This window comes from Trachypithecus francoisi, unplaced genomic scaffold (assembly GCF_009764315.1).
Source record: "Trachypithecus francoisi isolate TF-2019V2 unplaced genomic scaffold, Tfra_2.0 Lachesis_group13, whole genome shotgun sequence".
Taxonomy (NCBI): Eukaryota; Metazoa; Chordata; class Mammalia; order Primates; family Cercopithecidae; genus Trachypithecus; species Trachypithecus francoisi.
Window position 1 is genome coordinate 71,507,057 of NW_022681458.1, and position 17,015 is coordinate 71,524,071.

General features: G+C 47.1%; 1 protein-coding gene and 1 pseudogene across 2 annotated transcripts; one reads left to right on the forward strand and one right to left on the reverse strand.

Moving 5' to 3' along the window:
- Positions 1–9,208: 9,208 nt before the first annotated feature.
- On the reverse strand, positions 9,209–11,854 carry SP5 (Sp5 transcription factor). Of its 2 annotated transcripts, none has more exons than XM_033231167.1 (2): positions 11,633–11,854; positions 9,209–10,937 (listed from the first exon to the last, which is right to left on the reverse strand). In XM_033231167.1, exons 1-2 carry the CDS (start codon positions 11,681–11,683, stop codon positions 9,792–9,794), a joined length of 1,197 nt encoding a protein of 398 aa, XP_033087058.1. In that variant the 5' UTR covers positions 11,684–11,854; the 3' UTR covers positions 9,209–9,791. The 2 variants fall into 2 exon arrangements, with proteins under 2 accessions (XP_033087058.1, XP_033087057.1); XM_033231166.1 differs by lacking the exon at positions 11,633–11,854 and adding an exon at positions 11,128–11,625.
- An 888-nt stretch (positions 11,855–12,742) lies between these two features.
- LOC117094876 lies at positions 12,743–14,633 on the forward strand (annotated as a pseudogene).
- Positions 14,634–17,015: the final 2,382 nt, after the last annotated feature.

Sequence of the window (17,015 nt, forward strand, 5' to 3'; positions counted from 1 at the left end):
TGATTCTCCTGCCTCCCGATTAGCTGGGATTATAGGCACCTGCCACCATGCCCAGCTAATTTTTGTATTTTTAGTAAAGATGGGGTTTCACCATGTTGGCCATGGTTGGCCAGGCTTGTCTTGAACTCCTGACCTCAGGTGATCCACCCACCTCAGCTTCCCAAAATGCTAGGATTACAGGTGTGAGCCACTGTGCCCAGCCTCATAGTCAGTGATTTTTAAGTCTCCAACCCAACATGCTAAATTCTGTAAGCTGTGGCTGGGAAGATTTATCTCATCGTTGAGAGCTCCCTTGATCTCTCAGGGATTGGGGACACCTTGGGAATATGCTACAGTCAGCATCATTCTAGCTTCTTGTTTTTGTTCACTAGGGGGCCTCCTAAAGGACCCCAAACAATGATGATTGGATAATTTAGACTTGGGGGCAGAGTGAGGAGCCCATTCTCTGAAAAAAAAAAATCATAGAATCATAGAGGTATTTTCATTTATGTTACAGGCTTCCCTGGTACTGGTAATTCCCAGCAGCTTTCTATAATCCCAAAGGTCAGAAATAAACTGCCAAAAAAATTTTACTAAATCATGTTCTGGTCTGGGATACAGCCCTGAAATGCACTTTGAGCAAGAAAGACTTTGTAGAGGAGAAAAAAGGTGGACCAATGAGGAATGGGCTAGAACCAGAGGAAAGTGAACATTCTTGGTTTAAATATCCACAATGTTCTAAGTTTTTCATGTGTACTAGAGAGAAGCTCGAGGCTTCTACACTTCCCTGTGGGTAGTTTTAAAAAGCTATTGTAGCAAAACAGAGGCTGGTGGTGACTATGCTTATCTTTTAGAAGAGCCATCATTGCATTTCTGCAGCACAGAATAGATATGTGTTTTTTACTCTTAGTGGTGGAGTTTATGTATGACTCATGATGTTTGGTTATTAATCATCTAATGACACTAAATACTGCTTAGTTAGCTGAGTATTCCCTTTAGGAAACCAGATATTGCTAAAGTCACTGTTCGACTTAATGGGGAAAATTCCACTAACATATAAAATAAATGATTTATAATTCAAAAATGTAAATCCTCTATTGGTATTACATACTATAAAAAGGACAGTTGTCTACATAATTACATAACATGCATGTAAGGATCAATATTTAATTAAGACTATTGCTGTATTCTCATTGGGAGTTAGAGCCCAATATTCTCAATTGGGTGAGAATTTCAGCCAAATGGTCTATCCATTTTCTTTTTTTTTTCTTTTTGAGACGGATCTGGCTTTGTCACCCAGGCTGGAGTGCAATGGTGCGATCTTGGCTCACTGCAACTTCTGCCTCCTGGGTTCAAGCAATTCTCCTGTCTCAGCCTCCCAAGTAGCTGGGATTACAGGTGCGTGCCACCATACCTGGCTGATTTTTGTATTTTTAGTAGAGGTGGGGTTTCACCATGTTGGCCAGGCTGGTGTCAAACTCCTGACCTCAGGTGATCTGCCTGCCTTGGCCTCCCAAAGTGCTGGGATTACAGGTGTGAGCCACTGTGCCCAGCCAGTCTATCTATTTTCTATTTTCCCAAAGTAACTTGTGAGAAATGTCTTAGGCTAGAATTTGCTTACATATTTTCCATCTTGCACATGGTTAAAATGTGCAGTTTCCTAAACCAGTGGTTCTCAAACATCAGCATGCATTAGAATCACCTAGAGGGCTGGTTAAAACACAGATTTCCAGGGTTTCTGATTTAGTAAGTCTGGCGGTTGGACCTGAGAATCTGCATTTCCAACCAGTGATCCCAAGTGATGCTGATGCTGCAGGTCTGGCGACCACACTGTCTTGAACTAACACCTCTGAATAAAAATCTAATTGGATTCCGAATGCCATAGATGCAGTTTGGAGATTGTTTTTCAAAGCAGAATATCCATTTGTGGCATAAAACAGTTTATCATTGTTATTACCTGAAGTAATTTCTCTTTCCTTTGTGTTTTTAGAGGAGTTTTGTTGCCTGCTTTTATCAGGCATTAGGCCTTGTATTATATTCATTTGTGCCTATGTTTTATCTCCTTTGTGACTGTGAGCTCTTTGAAGGACTGTGTTCATCTTTAAATCCTTATTGTACCTTACATCTTGTAGACTTCAAATCATTGTTTGGCAAATTGAATTTAGTTATGTATACATGTTTTGTGCCTAGTTTCCTACATGTAATAATTATAAATAACAAACATCAAGTTAAATATGCAGCTCATATATTCGGTTTTTTTTTTTTTTTTTTTGAGACAGAGTCTCACTCTGCCATCCAGGCTGGAGTGCAGTGGCGTGGTCTCTGCTCACTGCAACCTCCGCCTCCTGGGTTCAAGCGATTCTCCTGCCTCAGCCTCCCAAGTAGCTGGGATTATAGGCATGCACCACTGTGCCCAGCTAAAATAAGATTTATTCAGACTTTTTGGCTTACAGATGTTAGATCTGAGGCATTTCAGCTTTGGAACAGACCATAAGGATAATTCAAGTCCAAAGGTCCTTAAAGTCCACCACATCTCCTCTACAGCCTACTCATACTCACCTTTAGTTAAAAAAACGAAAAACACAAAACACAAAATTCCAAAAACCTGGGGTGAAGGAGGCACCTTCCTTCCTGGGGTCCATTCCAAATTTGAGAAGGTGATCGAACCTTGCCTTTCTACTTCTACCCAATGACCCTATTTCAACCCCTTTTGATATCCTGTTTAGATAGGATGTTCCCCACGTCTGTTATTCCCCATTTGTTTCCCCTTTCCTTATTCCTAGATCTCCCTGCTCCAGAAGCAAGGGGGCAGCCACAGCCGCACAGCCTCTAGCTGCTGGCTGCTCAGGGCACACAGGCTTGCTATTGACAAGTCTGAATCATGACTGATGAAGGGAGTGCTCTCTCTCTAGAAAACAATTTGGCAACTTTCTACTTCAAACCCAGGCTCACTACAGAATTTCTTACCAAGATGACTTTCCTGGCAGTTGTCTGCAGTCCTATCAAGAGACAACATGGACTTCAATGATCAAAGAGGGGAGAAAAAGGTTTAAAAGAAAAACAAGTCTCCATCAAAGGTAACAACCACAATGAGAAATATACATAGCTATGTGCTTATAGGTCTTAGTTCACATTCCCCTCATTAAAATTATAGCTCAAGAAATAAAGGGCTATGTTTAATGACTCAGGTATATAAATATACTTCATTTGTATATTTTTTACTCACTAAAATCAATCCAAACAAGTATTACCTCAAACCATAATCTTCTACTATATTTTATAATTTTACTTTCAATTGCCATGTATTTTTCCCACTGATGTTCACAAATTCACAGGAAACATCAGCAATGTACTAAATAAAATATGAATGGAATCAACAAATAGAACTATAAATTTAATTCATGCACTTGTAAAATTTAGACCAAAGAATACAAATGTCTATTAAAAATACAGTCAAGTATGGTGGCTCACACCTGTAATCCCGGCACTTTGGGAGGCCGAAGTGGGTGAATCATCTGAGGTCAGGAGTTCGAGACCAGCCTGGCCAATGTGGTGAAAGTCCATCTCTACTAAAATACAAAAATTAGGGCTGGGCATGGTGGCTCACACCTGTAATCCCAGCACTTTGGGAGGCCGAGGTGGGCGGATCACGAGGTCAGGAAATTGAGACCATACTGGCTAAGACAGTGAAACCTTGTCTCTACTAAAAATATAAAAAATTAGTCGAGTATGGTAGTGGGCACCTGTAGTCCCAGCTACTCGGGAGGCTGAGGCAGGAGAATGGCGTGAACCCGGGAGGTGGAGCTAGGGGTGAGCGGACACCACACCACTGCACTCCAGCCTGGGTGGCAGAGCAAGACTCTGTCTCAAAAAAAAAAAAAAAAAAAGAAAAAGAAAAAGAAAAAAAAATTAGCTGGCTGTGATGGTGGGCACCTGTAATCCCACTACTCAGGAGGCTGAGGCAGGAGAATCACTTGAATCCAGGAGGCAGAGATTGCAGTGAGCCAAGATTGTGCCACTGCACTCCAGCCTGGGTGACAGAGTGAGACTCTGTTTCAAAAAACAACAACAACAAAAAACCGAAACAATAGATTTAAAATACTACAGTTTAGTATCCTGTTGAGTTCTGCATTATTGGGAGCAAAATAAAATCATGGACATAAATACTTTGAGAAAAGCAAGAGAGACACATGACACAAAATGAAAGTTTCCATGCTAGAGATGGACATGGATATATAGAAGACATGTGACATACACAAGTCAGAATGGAAAAGAAAGCAAGACATAGAATTTATATGAATAAAACTCACATAGAGATAAGAGAAATAAGCTTTCATGGTATCTGATGTAGACTTTTAGGAAGTTGCCACCAAATATTTTTAAAATTAGGACACATTTTCCCAACCATAAGCATAAATGAGTTAGCCTTGATATTTGCCTCATGAATTGGGTAAAATTAAGCTGAGGGCCAGATGTTTTCCATCTGTGTTTTAGATTATGCTAAACATAAAATGATTAGAAAGCACCCATATATGACTGGTTTAACTATATGAAAAAATCAGATGACATGAAGACACTGCCTTAGACTTTAGAAAATTTTAGTGTATTTTGATGTCAGAATTTTGACAAGTAATGAAAATATTAGATGAATAGTTTTACTGTTAAACAAACTTCCATTTCGTAATAGGCATAATGAATCTTCATACTGCTGAAATAACTTTTTAAAAAGGGAAAGCTGCAGATTTTCCAGGTGGTATCAAACTGAGAGCTGGGTTTATTTACCCTGAATTAAATTTTGGTATTAGGTAGACAACCAAAATGTCTTAGTTAATGTGGGTTATTATGTGTTGTGCAGATACTACTATAGTTCATATGCATGGGTTGATTTATGAATTAAGTCTCATATATCCAGTGGAGGATTATATTTTAGATAATTGCTGAAGACACGGAAAGAAAAGTGCATAAAGTCTAGAAAGGGAAGTCATCAAAATGTCAGCATGAAACTATATCAATCTTCATGTACAAATCTTCAATTGGTAATAAGTTGTAATAGCAAAACAACTGAGAAACTATCAATCCATAGCTGTTTGATTACATCTTTGTTGAACAAATACCACTTGTTCATTATAGTCAGGAACATTAAATTATTCTACAATGTCCATAAATTAATCTGAAACACTGCTGTCTCTGGCAACATATCAGATTCTTTAAAAATAATCAAGGAAGGAGCAACTGATATCAAGATCTTTATACAAAAATGTGTTTAGTCTGAACAACATCAAAGAAAAATTTACTGTCTATATTAAAGAAATCACATGCCACACTAATCAGGTTACCATTATAGTGGTCCAATAATGAAACATGTTCTTTGGTGTATTAATCTAAACATATATCTCATTACCAACATACATCTTACCTATTTTCTTTTTTTTTTTTTTGGAGAAGGAGTCTCGCTCTGTCGCCCAGGCTGGAGTGCAGTGGCTGGATCTCAGCTCACTGCAAGCTCCGCCTCCCGGGTTTATGCCATTCTCCTGCCTCAGCCTCCTGAGTAGCTGGGACTACAGGCGCCCGCCACCTTGCCCGGCTAGTTTTTTGTATTTTTTAGTAGAGACGAGGTTTCACCGTGTTAGCCAGGATGGTCTCGATCTCCTGACCTCGTGATCCGCCCGTCTCAACCTCCCAAAGTGCTGGGATTACAGGCTTGAGCCACCGCGCCCAGCCATCTTACCTATTTTCCTTATTTTTTCCTACTCTATTGAACTATGTTGGTGCATAACATTTCAAAACTGCCCTGGGTCTCATACTCTTTTAAAGTTCTCTCTATCATGCAAACCAGAAGAAGGTCATGATATTTAACAGAAAATTAATATCATTTGTTTTGAGTGGCCCTCAATTTGGGACATTAGCAAACTATAATTGCACTTCTTAACACAAAGCTTAAGGTTTGAATCTGATTCTATAACACAGGCTATTTCCCAGTGAGAATGGTCAACTTACCTTGACTTGTCATTATTTAATGTGATGAGCTAATGCAAGTAAAGTGGCTTGCAATTTTAGAGTCCTAAACAACTTACTAGATGTTTACATGAATTTGAAGTCATAGCTACAGCTATAACAACATTCTGTGAAACAGTCATAGCAGAAATGAAATAAATAGAAAACACTGACGATGTTGCTTTAAAGTAATACTTAAAACCCCACAATATTAGAATAGAAAATAGTACATCTTGGGGTAAAAAAAACTGACTTCTACAAATGTCATTGTTTCAAATAGGTTTCTGCAAGAGGCATTCTTGACAAGATTAATTTTTTAACTGGCATGTCTTGTTTGATTAAGGTAAAATAATTTAAAAGAATATACAATATAAGGCAGGGCACAGTGGCTCACACCTGTTAATCCCAGCATTTTGGGAGGCCAAGGTGGGCAGATCATAAGGTCAGGAGATGGAGACCATCCTGGCCAACATGGTAAAACCCCGTCTCTACTAAACATACAAAAATCAGCCGGGTGTGGTGGCACGCACCTGTAGTCCCAGCTACTCAGGAGGCTGAGGCAGGAGAACTGCTTGAACCCGGGAGGCAGAGGTTGCAGTTAGCTGAGATGGTGCCACTGCACTGTAGCCTGGCGACAGAGCGAGACTCCATTTCAAAAAAAAAAAAAAAGAAAGAAAATATAATATAGTCATAAGATTTAAACACTAGTTGAAACTAGAAAATAACATGGAGATTACAGTTGTATTTTCTTTAACATTATTTACTTTCATTCATTATCAGAACTATTTAAAACTAGTGATCAGTTAAGGGTATTATTACACAATTTTTTCTTGAGAAAAGCAGAAAACTACAGTGTTAATAAATTCAGAAATGCACAATTCTAAATTAACTAATTTACTGATATTTCAATTTCTCCATGTTTCCATGTTCTTGCTCAAAATGGTCCAAAAACTGTTAAAATTAAAGTAACATCACACGAATTTTAGTATTTTTAAAGAATGTAACACTCTACATTATATTTGCATGCTAACAAAACAGTTGCTTTAAAATCTACAATGTCTACTGACATTTGAGGCAATCATTAACATACTTTCTTCAATTAGTTTTTTAAACTTAATTGAATTGTGCGCTGGGATCTTTAAGTGAAACCTTGAATAAAGTTGGTGGGTTAAACTTACTTTTTAAATGCTGCCTACTTTTTAAATGTTCCAAATTCTATCAGATTTGCAGTGGTACAATGAGCAAGCCTTTCAGTTGTACCAAGTTAAAGACCATCTTTTTCAATTTGCAGGTGCAATTAAGTAAAACCATAAGAAAGTTATTTTGTCATATGACTTTGTTCTGCTTTAAAAAATTGTATATAGTTTATCTAGTTTTTCCTCTTAATAACCACAAAGTTATCTATCTCCAATATCTCATTTCTTTAGATATTAAATTCCATATACTTAACCAAAAAATTATAAGAAAACTTTATCTTCAACACTTCTTCTGTTTGGATACTTAAATAAATGATTGGCTCTGTCAATAATAGCTAGTAGACTCATTTTTAAATTGCTCTTTTTCTTTCTCTACCAAGGTCATTCTTTTAGATGAAAGAATCATTTCAAATCATTTCAAAAAGACCAAAGCCCTTGGTCTTTTCACTCTCTAACAAGGATTCCTCTTTCCCACCACTTTTCAAAAATCCTTTTCTGAATCTATAGTTGATCCTGGGGTATGGTTCAGATGGGAGTTTCTGTAACTTTTTAGGGAAAGGTGAGAGTTTCTGTAACTTTTCACATTGATTTATACATCAAAATGTGTAATCTTAATAGTGACTTAGATCTAATGATTTTGATTAAGATTACATATTTAGGTGTATATTAATGTTACTGCCTAGCAACTTCATCACTATTGCTTGCAAAACTGCCACACCCTTGAAATTTTAACCCAAACTCCTCTTACCAGGTGAAGAACCATGAAGACTCACATTCTAATTAGTCATTAAATAGTTCCAATATCCGTTATTCTATGGCATATTGCCACTAAGAATCTAATATTCATTTACTACCTTGTCCCAAGTTACAGAATAAAAACATGCTATTTCTTAGGAGTATAAAAGTAATTTTCACCCGAATTATGTTGATGCTTGTGTTTTACTTCATATAAGAATTCAAGAACAACCCTCAAAGCTTTTAAGAACTGATCCTTCAGTTTGACTTCAAACAAAAGGCAAGGTAAAAGCAGTTTGTAAACTGTGAAATCCTATCAATTTGTACACACTTCTACTATCATGAAAAGATTATTCGGCTCTATTAAAATTTGGCATTAATGATGCTAGCTTAACATGTTAATAAAATTTAGAACATTTTCTGTTCTTTGCTAATCTTAAATCAGAAGATTTAACTGCTGATTAAACGTTCAGTTACATGTTTAAAAACTCAAATATTAGAAAATATCAAGGAGTTAGACACTTGATAACAACATTTGTAAACTTCAAAACTTCAACTTTTAGAGAAAGGCGAGGCACCTAGACAAAAAAACACCCTATTTCCACATTTCGAAACCATGAGTATTCCTGGTTCTTCCCTGAGAAAATCTTAGACTACTTCAATGATTTAAAACATAATAATATTCAGATACAAAATGGAACTAAACGTCCTGGCCTAACCAGAAATCCCTGGGTTGTTACTGTGAAATAAGACTTGTTAAGATTTCCACAGCAAGATTAAGAAGAAAACAAGCAAGACAACGCTGGGTAATCGTGACGGGACTGAAATACAGGAGTGACGTCTGGGAAACTATCTTCTTGGTTCTTTCCCAGGGAAAGACCAACCTGAACAAGGGTCTCGTTTCTCTGTACCTCTCCACAGAGTCTCACCTGTGAACAGACCCTCGCGCCTCTAATACCTCTCTTAACACCAGCATAGTTGTAACCTGTCGCGAGAGTACCAACAAATGGAAAGCCACAAGGAATTCGTCAGATAAAAGCAAACTTGGAAGAGAAACAGTCTCGGGTGAAGTCCTAAGGCCGCATGAGAAACTCAAGTTGTGATTGAAAAATCTTGCCCTACCTCTTTACCACAAAACGGAATTGCCTGCCTTTTTCCATTCCTGAACCCAACACATTTGCCCAGATTCTTCCAAACCAAAGAAACCTCCGACATAGGCAGACTATAGAAACCATCAAATTCCCGGTGAAACCCTACCCCTTAGTACAGCCTCCCAGAAGAAGAAAAGATCAAATGAGACCGGCTCAGCGGGGTCTTCCTGTAGTGACCCCTGAGTTAACGTATTTATTTTCACGGTGCAACTGCTGATCACTTTACAGAGACATATCATGCTGTAGCTCTGCATGGAGCTGAAGACAAAAGCAACATTTTTTATTAATGTTATAATTATTATAATTATTTTTAACAAAGCTATTAAATAACCTGTACAAAGCCCAAACCGGTCCTAGCGAAAACCCGAGCACTCTTTCAAATCTCCCAAGTTCCTTTCGCTTCACTTCAGCAGCATTTCCTATATACAAGGCCAGCCCAAGGTGGTCCCCCAAAACTGTAGGTCTCCCAGACGGTTCGGTTTAGAGTTTGGAACCGCCCTGGGGTAAGGCAGAGCTCCCAATTATAACCCAAATGCCCCAGCACCAACCCTACCGCCCTGCTCCTGGGCACTGGGTCCCTGTGTCCGAGGGTAAGGGAAGCTGGGAGCCTGGCTCCATTTTGGGAGGCAGGCAACAGAGAGGGGGTCCGTCTGCTGAGTCTCCCCTCCGCCAGCTGCCCACAGGTCCCCGGATCTCCCGCAGCGGTGCTGGGAAGGGGGTCCACCTCCAGGATGGCTCACAGGTCCCGCGGGTCCTCTCGCTTAACCCCGGCCTCAGCGACTTTGAGCTTCTTATTCTGGTGCGTCTTGACATGCTTGGCGAGGTGGTCGCTGCGCATGAAGCGCTTGCCGCACTCAGGACAGGCGAAGCGCTTCTCGCCCGTGTGAGTTCGCAGGTGCCGCTGCAGCTCGTCCGAGCGCGTGAAGCTCTTCCCGCAGAAGAGCCAGTTGCACACGAAAGGCCGCTCGCCCGTGTGCCAGCGCAGGTGCGCCTTCAGGTGCGACGTCTTCCCATACACCTTGCCGCAGCCCGGCACGTGGCACACGTGCTGCTTCTTCTTGCCCGGCTCCGCCTCGGGGGCGCCGCCCGCCGCCTGGCAGTTGGGGCAGCGGCAGCGGCGGCACCTCCTGGCCGTGGCCGCCAGGGGGGCCTTGGTCTGCAGCAGCGCGGCGATCTGGCTCTGGTACTGCGCAAAGTCCGACGGGCCCAACACCAAGCCCCTTTGCAGGGCGGCGGCGGCTGCAGCAGCAGCGGCCGCAGAGGCCGGGAAGCGGGGCGCGTGGGGAGCCCCGGCACAAGCTCCGGAGAGGCCGCTTCCCGGAACCCCGGAGGCCCCCGGTCCGGCCCCCGCCTGCGGGATGCTCCACCACGGGAGGTCGTCGGGGGCCGGGTTGGGTGACAACTGGCGGCAGGTGGGCGGCGGGGGCGGCGGCGGCGGCGGGGGCAGCAGGTTGGAGTAGCCGGGCGGCAGCGCGGCCTGCGCCGCGTAGGGCACGTAGGCGGGCGCGCAGCTGGCGGGCAGAGCCGCCATGCTCGAGGGCAGCATCTTGACCGGCGAGAACTCGTAGGGGTATGAGGGGTCGGCGGGGGGTGTGAGGGGAAGCTCGTGCGCAGCCCCGAAGGACGGCTGCAGGTGCGTCTTCTGCGGCGTCAGCCCCAGGCTGGGGTGCGGGGGCGGCAGTGCGCCTGGCGAGTGCGCCGGCATGTCGGCGGTCCACGGGTGGAAGAGCCTGGAGGGTGAGCCCAGCGCGGGGTCGTAGGGCACCTGCAGGAAGTCCGGGGGCGCCGTCGCGCCGGGCTGGCCGATGCGGCTACAGGTGGCGGCCAGCAGTGCCAGGGGCGAGTGCTTGCCCAGGTCCGGGGAGGCGCTGGGGGTGCGGTCCTGCATAGGCGGCGAGGGAGGGCGGAGAAGAGACAAAAGGTTAGCTCCAAGCGCGGACTCCGGGCCAGCCCGCCGCCCCCACGCCCGCTATTATACTGTCGCCACTCCTCCGTCCCAGCCGTCCCTCCCCCGCCACCGCACTCCACGCACGCACCCACCGGCCGCGGGAAACTTTTGGTGCCTGCACTACCTGAACGTGGGGCACGCGAGCGCTTCTTGCTAAACTACTTGGTGCACTGAGACGCCGTCCAGCCTTAGAGGAAGCAGGCGCAAAGTGGGAGGGGGAGGCGTCCGACGGGCCGCTCCCGGCTCCGTGGTCAGTAAGAGTCCGGAAACACCCACAACCCTGCCGCCCAGCCACCCTCCCTCCCATCTTTTAAGCTCTCTTGTCCTCACTGCCCTCGCGCTCCTCCCCGGCCCGCCCCAGGCTGAAGTCAGCAGGAGGGCCCAGCAGGGTGAGCTCCCGTCCTATTCTCGGCCAGCCGGGCACCTCCGAACAATCCTGGATCCACGCGTCCCTCCCGCAAAGGCCACACCGGATTAGGTGTGAAGTTGGCGTGGGTACCCCTAGGCCTGGCTCCGGCTGCACCCATCGGTGGGGTTCCCTTTGAGGTTCAAGGTGCACGGAGTACCAGGAGAGATCCGGACGTGGCCTTTTCCACCTTTCTCCCGCCCCCTCCGGGCTCGGCCCTAACCTGGAGAAAGGCCTGCAGCGAGTCGTTCCGGAGGACGGCCACCGCGGCCATGGTTACGGCTTGCAGGCCGCTGGCTGCGGAGCGGAGCGCCGCCACCGAGGCATGGACACCCGAAGGCGGGGACGAACGGCCGCCCAGCCTGCCTCCCCGGCGCCTGCTCTGCGCGCCGGGGCCCTCCCCGCCCTCGCCCCTCGCCGCACCCCGCTCGCTAGCCCCGCGCGCGGTCTGAGCGCTTCAGGATCACCTCCAAGAATTTGATAAGGACTTTGCTGGGCCGCCAGCCAGTCAGAGGGAAGATTTATGGCTTTGAAGTTTGCCGCTACCCAATCATCAAAGAATAGCGGCTCTTTCAGAAGCGAAAGCAAATCCTTTGAATCCACAAAGCTCCTATGGTGTGTTTGTTGGTCTGGATAAAAGAACTGATTATTAGGGGGGATGGGAAGGGAGGAGATAAAGGCGGGACAATTAATGAAGTAATCACTATGTGGGAAATGTATATACACAAATAATTGGATTTTCCTGATCAAAGGGGGCCTTGCCGCCTGGAGACCCGCGCTTGGGTTGCTCGAGACACACTTCCCGCCCTCCCACCCCCCCCCATACACACTTGCAATTAAAGATTTGCACCGAGGCAGCGCCCAAAGTGACAAAGTGTCTTTGTTATCTCTAGAAAAATCTGCCTTCGGCTTCCAGGCGCCGGACTTTGAGATGGGAAGGAGTGTAACTCTTCCCTGTATTTATTTGCACACCCGGCACCCTCGCCGCACACTCACCCGCCCGCGCACACAGCGGACCCAAGCGAGGCCCCCGGTGGAGCGTGGGACCGACCGCGCCCGGCCCGCCGCGTGTCCCCCGCCCGCCGCGGTGGGGCCGAGGGCAGGGCTGTGACCTGGGGCGGGGCCGGGCGGCCGCCCAGCGCGGCGTTGGGTGGCGCGCACGCTCCAGGGCCACCCTCCTGACGAGCTACCGGGGCTCTCCTGTGACGTTCCTGCTGGCGACCTGGAAGTTTTCCTCAGGCCACAACTTTTGCAAAGTGTGGACCTGGGAAAAACACCCGCGCCGCGCATACCCTCAAGGCTGAGCGTGGCAGGACACCCAAGGCGACCCGTCATGCCCATCTGAGGGGGAGAAGCTGTGCTGTTCCGCCCCCTTCTCCCTAGGCCACCCTGGACTCCCAGGAGGCCCAGGCCGGCCTGTGGGGGGCCGGAAGCCCCAGTACCGCTGGTGATTTCTCGCTTGGAGCCCCGCCAAGCCAGCGCGCGCTCTCGCAAGCCTGACAGCCCGAGAACTACTCGAAAAAAGTGAGGCGCGGTCTAGGAAGCCTGGTTGTTGTGGTTCCACAAACCACAAATCATATGAGAGAGAACCCCGAAGGGGGGAGAAAAGTCAGTACAAATTTGTTCCTGTCACCTTTGGAAACAAAAAGTTCCTCACCAGGCGCGGGGCGTGCTTTGCCATGGGCAGGGTCGCGCTTTCCGGGGCTTGGGTGATCCCCATCCCTCCCTGGACGCTCACTTCCTGCCGAGGAGGGCCGTCTGCCTCCTCCACGCCCAGGGCGCAGGGCACGTCCTGCCCCGACACTGCAGACCCCGGGATCACTTCCCCCGGGATCGCTTCCCCCGGGCGCGCGGGCTGGGAAGGAGGAAGAGGTGGGCGGGGCGCCGAGGGGTCCTCACCGCCCTGGGGCATTAGGGGCGCGGAACCTGGTTGGAGGCCTCGCTGCCCCGGCTCGCGAGACCGCACTGCAGAGTGGCCGCCGGAGCTCGGCCTACTCCTTTCCCCCACCCACCTCCTGGCGGACACGGTTTCCACTCTTCAGGCTGCCGACCGTGGGGGAGCCCCTAATCAGCTCGCGCCCGGCCTCTCTGCCCGTCTTCCTCACGGAACCGTACCGCGACCGGGGACCGACGGGAAACGACGGACGGGGTGACCTATCTCCCGATGCATCGTCAGAGGTTAGCCTAACTACAGCGGACTCAGAGTCTGGGACGTATAAGGATGCCCTCCGCACTTGCGTCAGGGGTCGGGGACGCGATGCCTCCGGGCCCACCTTTTCCCATGGGCGAGCCTGCGGGAGAGAATATCGTACTAAAGACGGGTGGGCTGCTTGCGTCCCAAATACAATGGGTCCCTCGCACATCCTGCACTCGCACCGCGCCCTTCTCCCGCAACGAGCTGTCCCCTCTAGAACGCGATCGGCTACCACACGGCTTGGCCAACCCGATCTGGCTTCTGAAGATGAGATCAGCTGCTCTGGGAGCAGAGAAGGGGAGAGAGCTTAGTGGTTTCATCGGAGGCGTGGCTGACCTGCTCCTTACCACGGTCCCGTCCAGGGTTTGAGTCTTGGAGAAGCGTGGGACCAGAGGGAGCCCTTTCCCGGATGCAAGTCAGAGGCCAGAGAGTCCCTTGGCACGCACTCGCGCCTGCACATGCCCGCACCGTCGAAGCGATCTGGTGCCTTAGCGCTTGTTTCCTCTCCAGCTCCCTTGAGCTCTTCGAAGTCTCCTTTCCCAGGAAGGCGGGCAGGGCCTGGCTAAGCAGGATGGAAGGCTGCCCTTTTTATTGAATCTGATAGCTACTTTCCCAAAAAGACCAGAAGAGCCATTTCACATCTCCATAGTTATAGGAGTTAGCTTTTTCTCCAAGATGTCCCCACTAGCCAGTTAAACCACCATCAGTGGGCAACAGGGTGAAAGTTAGTGGCTTGGTGGTTAAGAGCTCGGAGTCCGAGCTCTCTGAAGGCATTTTTCCCGCCTTGACACTTTCTAGTTGGTGACCTTGGCAAGCAAGGTACTCAGCCTCTGTGTACCTCAGTTTTGCGGTTTGTAAAATGGGAGTTAGAATAGTGCACCCCTTGTAGAGTGGCTGTAGGTTTAAGAGTTAATATATGCAAGGTCTTTAGGACTGTGCTGAGCGTACAGAAGGCCCTCTCTTGAGTGGTCGCAGTCGGCTGCTCTCGGCCTCATCTCCATTTGTGAAAACCCGCCCAGAGTCCGGTCCTCCCAGGCCCCAGCTGAAGTTTGGAGAGAGACTTTGCCGAATAGCTGTTTAGTCTCCCCCAACCCCCTTGGCCCTTGGAGCTCCTGAAAAAAGTTCTTAATGAAGTAATGTTGAGAGCGCCCATTAAAAATGCAATGCTGGGAGATCAAAGTACAATATTTATTTTAGAAATTTGTTGCAATCACCAAGAGATACAGGTATCAAGGCCAAATGTCAGTTCCATTACACAAAGCCCTGCGCCCGGGAAGAGCGTGTGGCTGCTCTGCCATAATGTAAAGAGACATCAAAGACCGAGCGCGCTGCAAAAGTGCGCAGCCGGGGGGAGGGAGCATGCCCGGGAGGGCCAGGCGCGCCCCAGACAGCGCGGGGGCTGCGGGGGCGGGGGTCAGTTCAAAGAGGTATCCGCTGGGGCGCGAGTTCACAGGAGGGAAGATTTAATGGGCTTTCTTTTGTTGGTGGGTGTGTTTGCGCACGGTGGACCCAGGAACTCCTATGTGGTCCTCCTGCCTCGGGGCGGAGATGGGGGTGGGGTGGGAGCTGCGAATGTGGAGCAAACTTCAACCGTGGCGGGGGGCGGGGAGGTTGAATACCAGTCTCCTGGCTGCAGCTGGCACAGCGGAGCTGCTCTCCAAGCAGCAGGGTTCCGAGGCTGGGAAGTTTGCATTGCAGTTTCTTCGCGGGCGGGCGGCGAGCGCCAACTGCTTGCCACCTGAGAGAGGAAGAGGCGGATAGGTGAACCCGCAGCGACACTTACTCAGGGGACGGACCAGCTCTGCGCTCTCTGGGATTAACTCTGGGGTTTCTACTTCGAGCCCAAGCTTGGTACCTCGCCTCGGGCATTTTCTTGAAGCAAGAAGGGATGCATGGCTCTGGCATAAATCCAACTAGTCACCCCTCTCCAGCTGATTTTTTAAAAATCTAGATATTATTTACATCATTTCAGCAAATTCTTAATTCTTTGGACTTTCACAGTAAGATGTTTCTTAACTGGCTGGATCTCCCCCTTCCTTGCCAAGGAGACTCAACTTTGCAATTGCCTATATCTACCTAGTTAAATCGTTGCTATACTAAAGGTTCTGGGAGGGTGAGGGCAGAATTATTTCCCCCGGGCTAATGCGGCAGGCGCTGAATCGTAGGAGGCTGCACATGCATTTCTTCAGTTATCTACAACCAAGAATTCTCAGAGCAGTCCCTCGGCAGCCTTTTGAAGCTGTGCTAGAGCAGAAAGCTGCTATTGTTCTCATGTCTCAACAAGGAAAGGATCAAACTTTGCCTCTTCAATTTGAAAGATTTTTTTTTTTTATGGTGGTGGGGGGAAAGATTGCAATCTGATACTCTAAATTAACTTTGAGGATTTGGAGTGGTCTCCCAGTTTAAGCTGCAGATCAAATCACAGATACCCTAACGCCTGCATCTCAAGTCGAGGGCACGTCATCATTAATAGGGTGGAGTAGTAAGTCACAAGCAATTATAATGTGGGTAACCTAGCCTGGTGACCGAGCTAGTTTACTTTCCAAGGAAATGGGACCATTTCCTCAACTGGAATCCTTGAATTAATTTTAAACTTAAACTTCTAAATTGAATCAGTATACAATACTGGATGTAGAACTAGGAAGAATTTTTAAAAATCTAATTCTCCCTCATTTGATGGGAGGAGGAAACAGCATTTGTATGATACGAATCCTGCCTGCACAACACTGTGATCTTCAGTAGATGTTCGATAAATGCTCATTGATATTGGGTGGTAGAGTGGAATTGTGTGTACCAACGTCATCTGTGTAATGATGGTGCCGCAGAGCACACAAATGAAGTAGGAAGTCAGAGAGGATTGGTGAGGGCTGGAGTGGTCAAGGGAGGCTTTATCAAGGAGCTGGGGTTTGGAGGAGACTTTCAGGACCCACAGAATTTTAACTAAATTTTAATTTTAGTTAATTTTAGTGCAAAGAAAGAAAGAAGGTGAAGGGGAAAGGGATAGCAGAAAGAGAATTCCACTTCAGTGAGAAGTTGAACAATGATGAAGTTTTGGGCCTTTGATCTGTTGATGTGGACATGGTGGGGTCAGATTAGAGAAGTCAGAACAAGGAGTTTGCCCTCATGCTGTATACATTATAGTAGGAACTCCTCCTGAGCAGGTAAATAATGTGAGTTCAATTCCATTTCTGAAAGCTTCTCCCCTAGAAGGGTTGGCTTGCAGAGTCTGGAAGGATAGATGCAAATGCAGTTATGTAGGTGTGAGATGGTGAAAGTTTTGATTGGGAACTGGTGGTAGTAGTGAAAGGATGACTCAACATTTTAAAGGGGAAAAAGAGCAAAATTTGGTGACAGGTTGGAATAAGACATTAAATAAAGGGGACACTCAAAAGGACTCCTCTTTTGAGCAAAT

What these genes read in the sequence shown, in the direction of transcription:
- SP5 (XM_033231166.1), bottom strand. Translation starts at nt 11,310, where the DNA reads ATGGGAGGGAGGGTGGCTGGGCGGCAGGGTTGTGGGTGTTTCCGGACT. An exon ending in CTCGCGTGCCCCACGTTCAG is followed by an intron (nt 10,938 to 11,127) that starts GTAGTGCAGGCA and finishes CCGCCTATGCAG; the next exon opens with GACCGCACCCCCAGCGCCTC.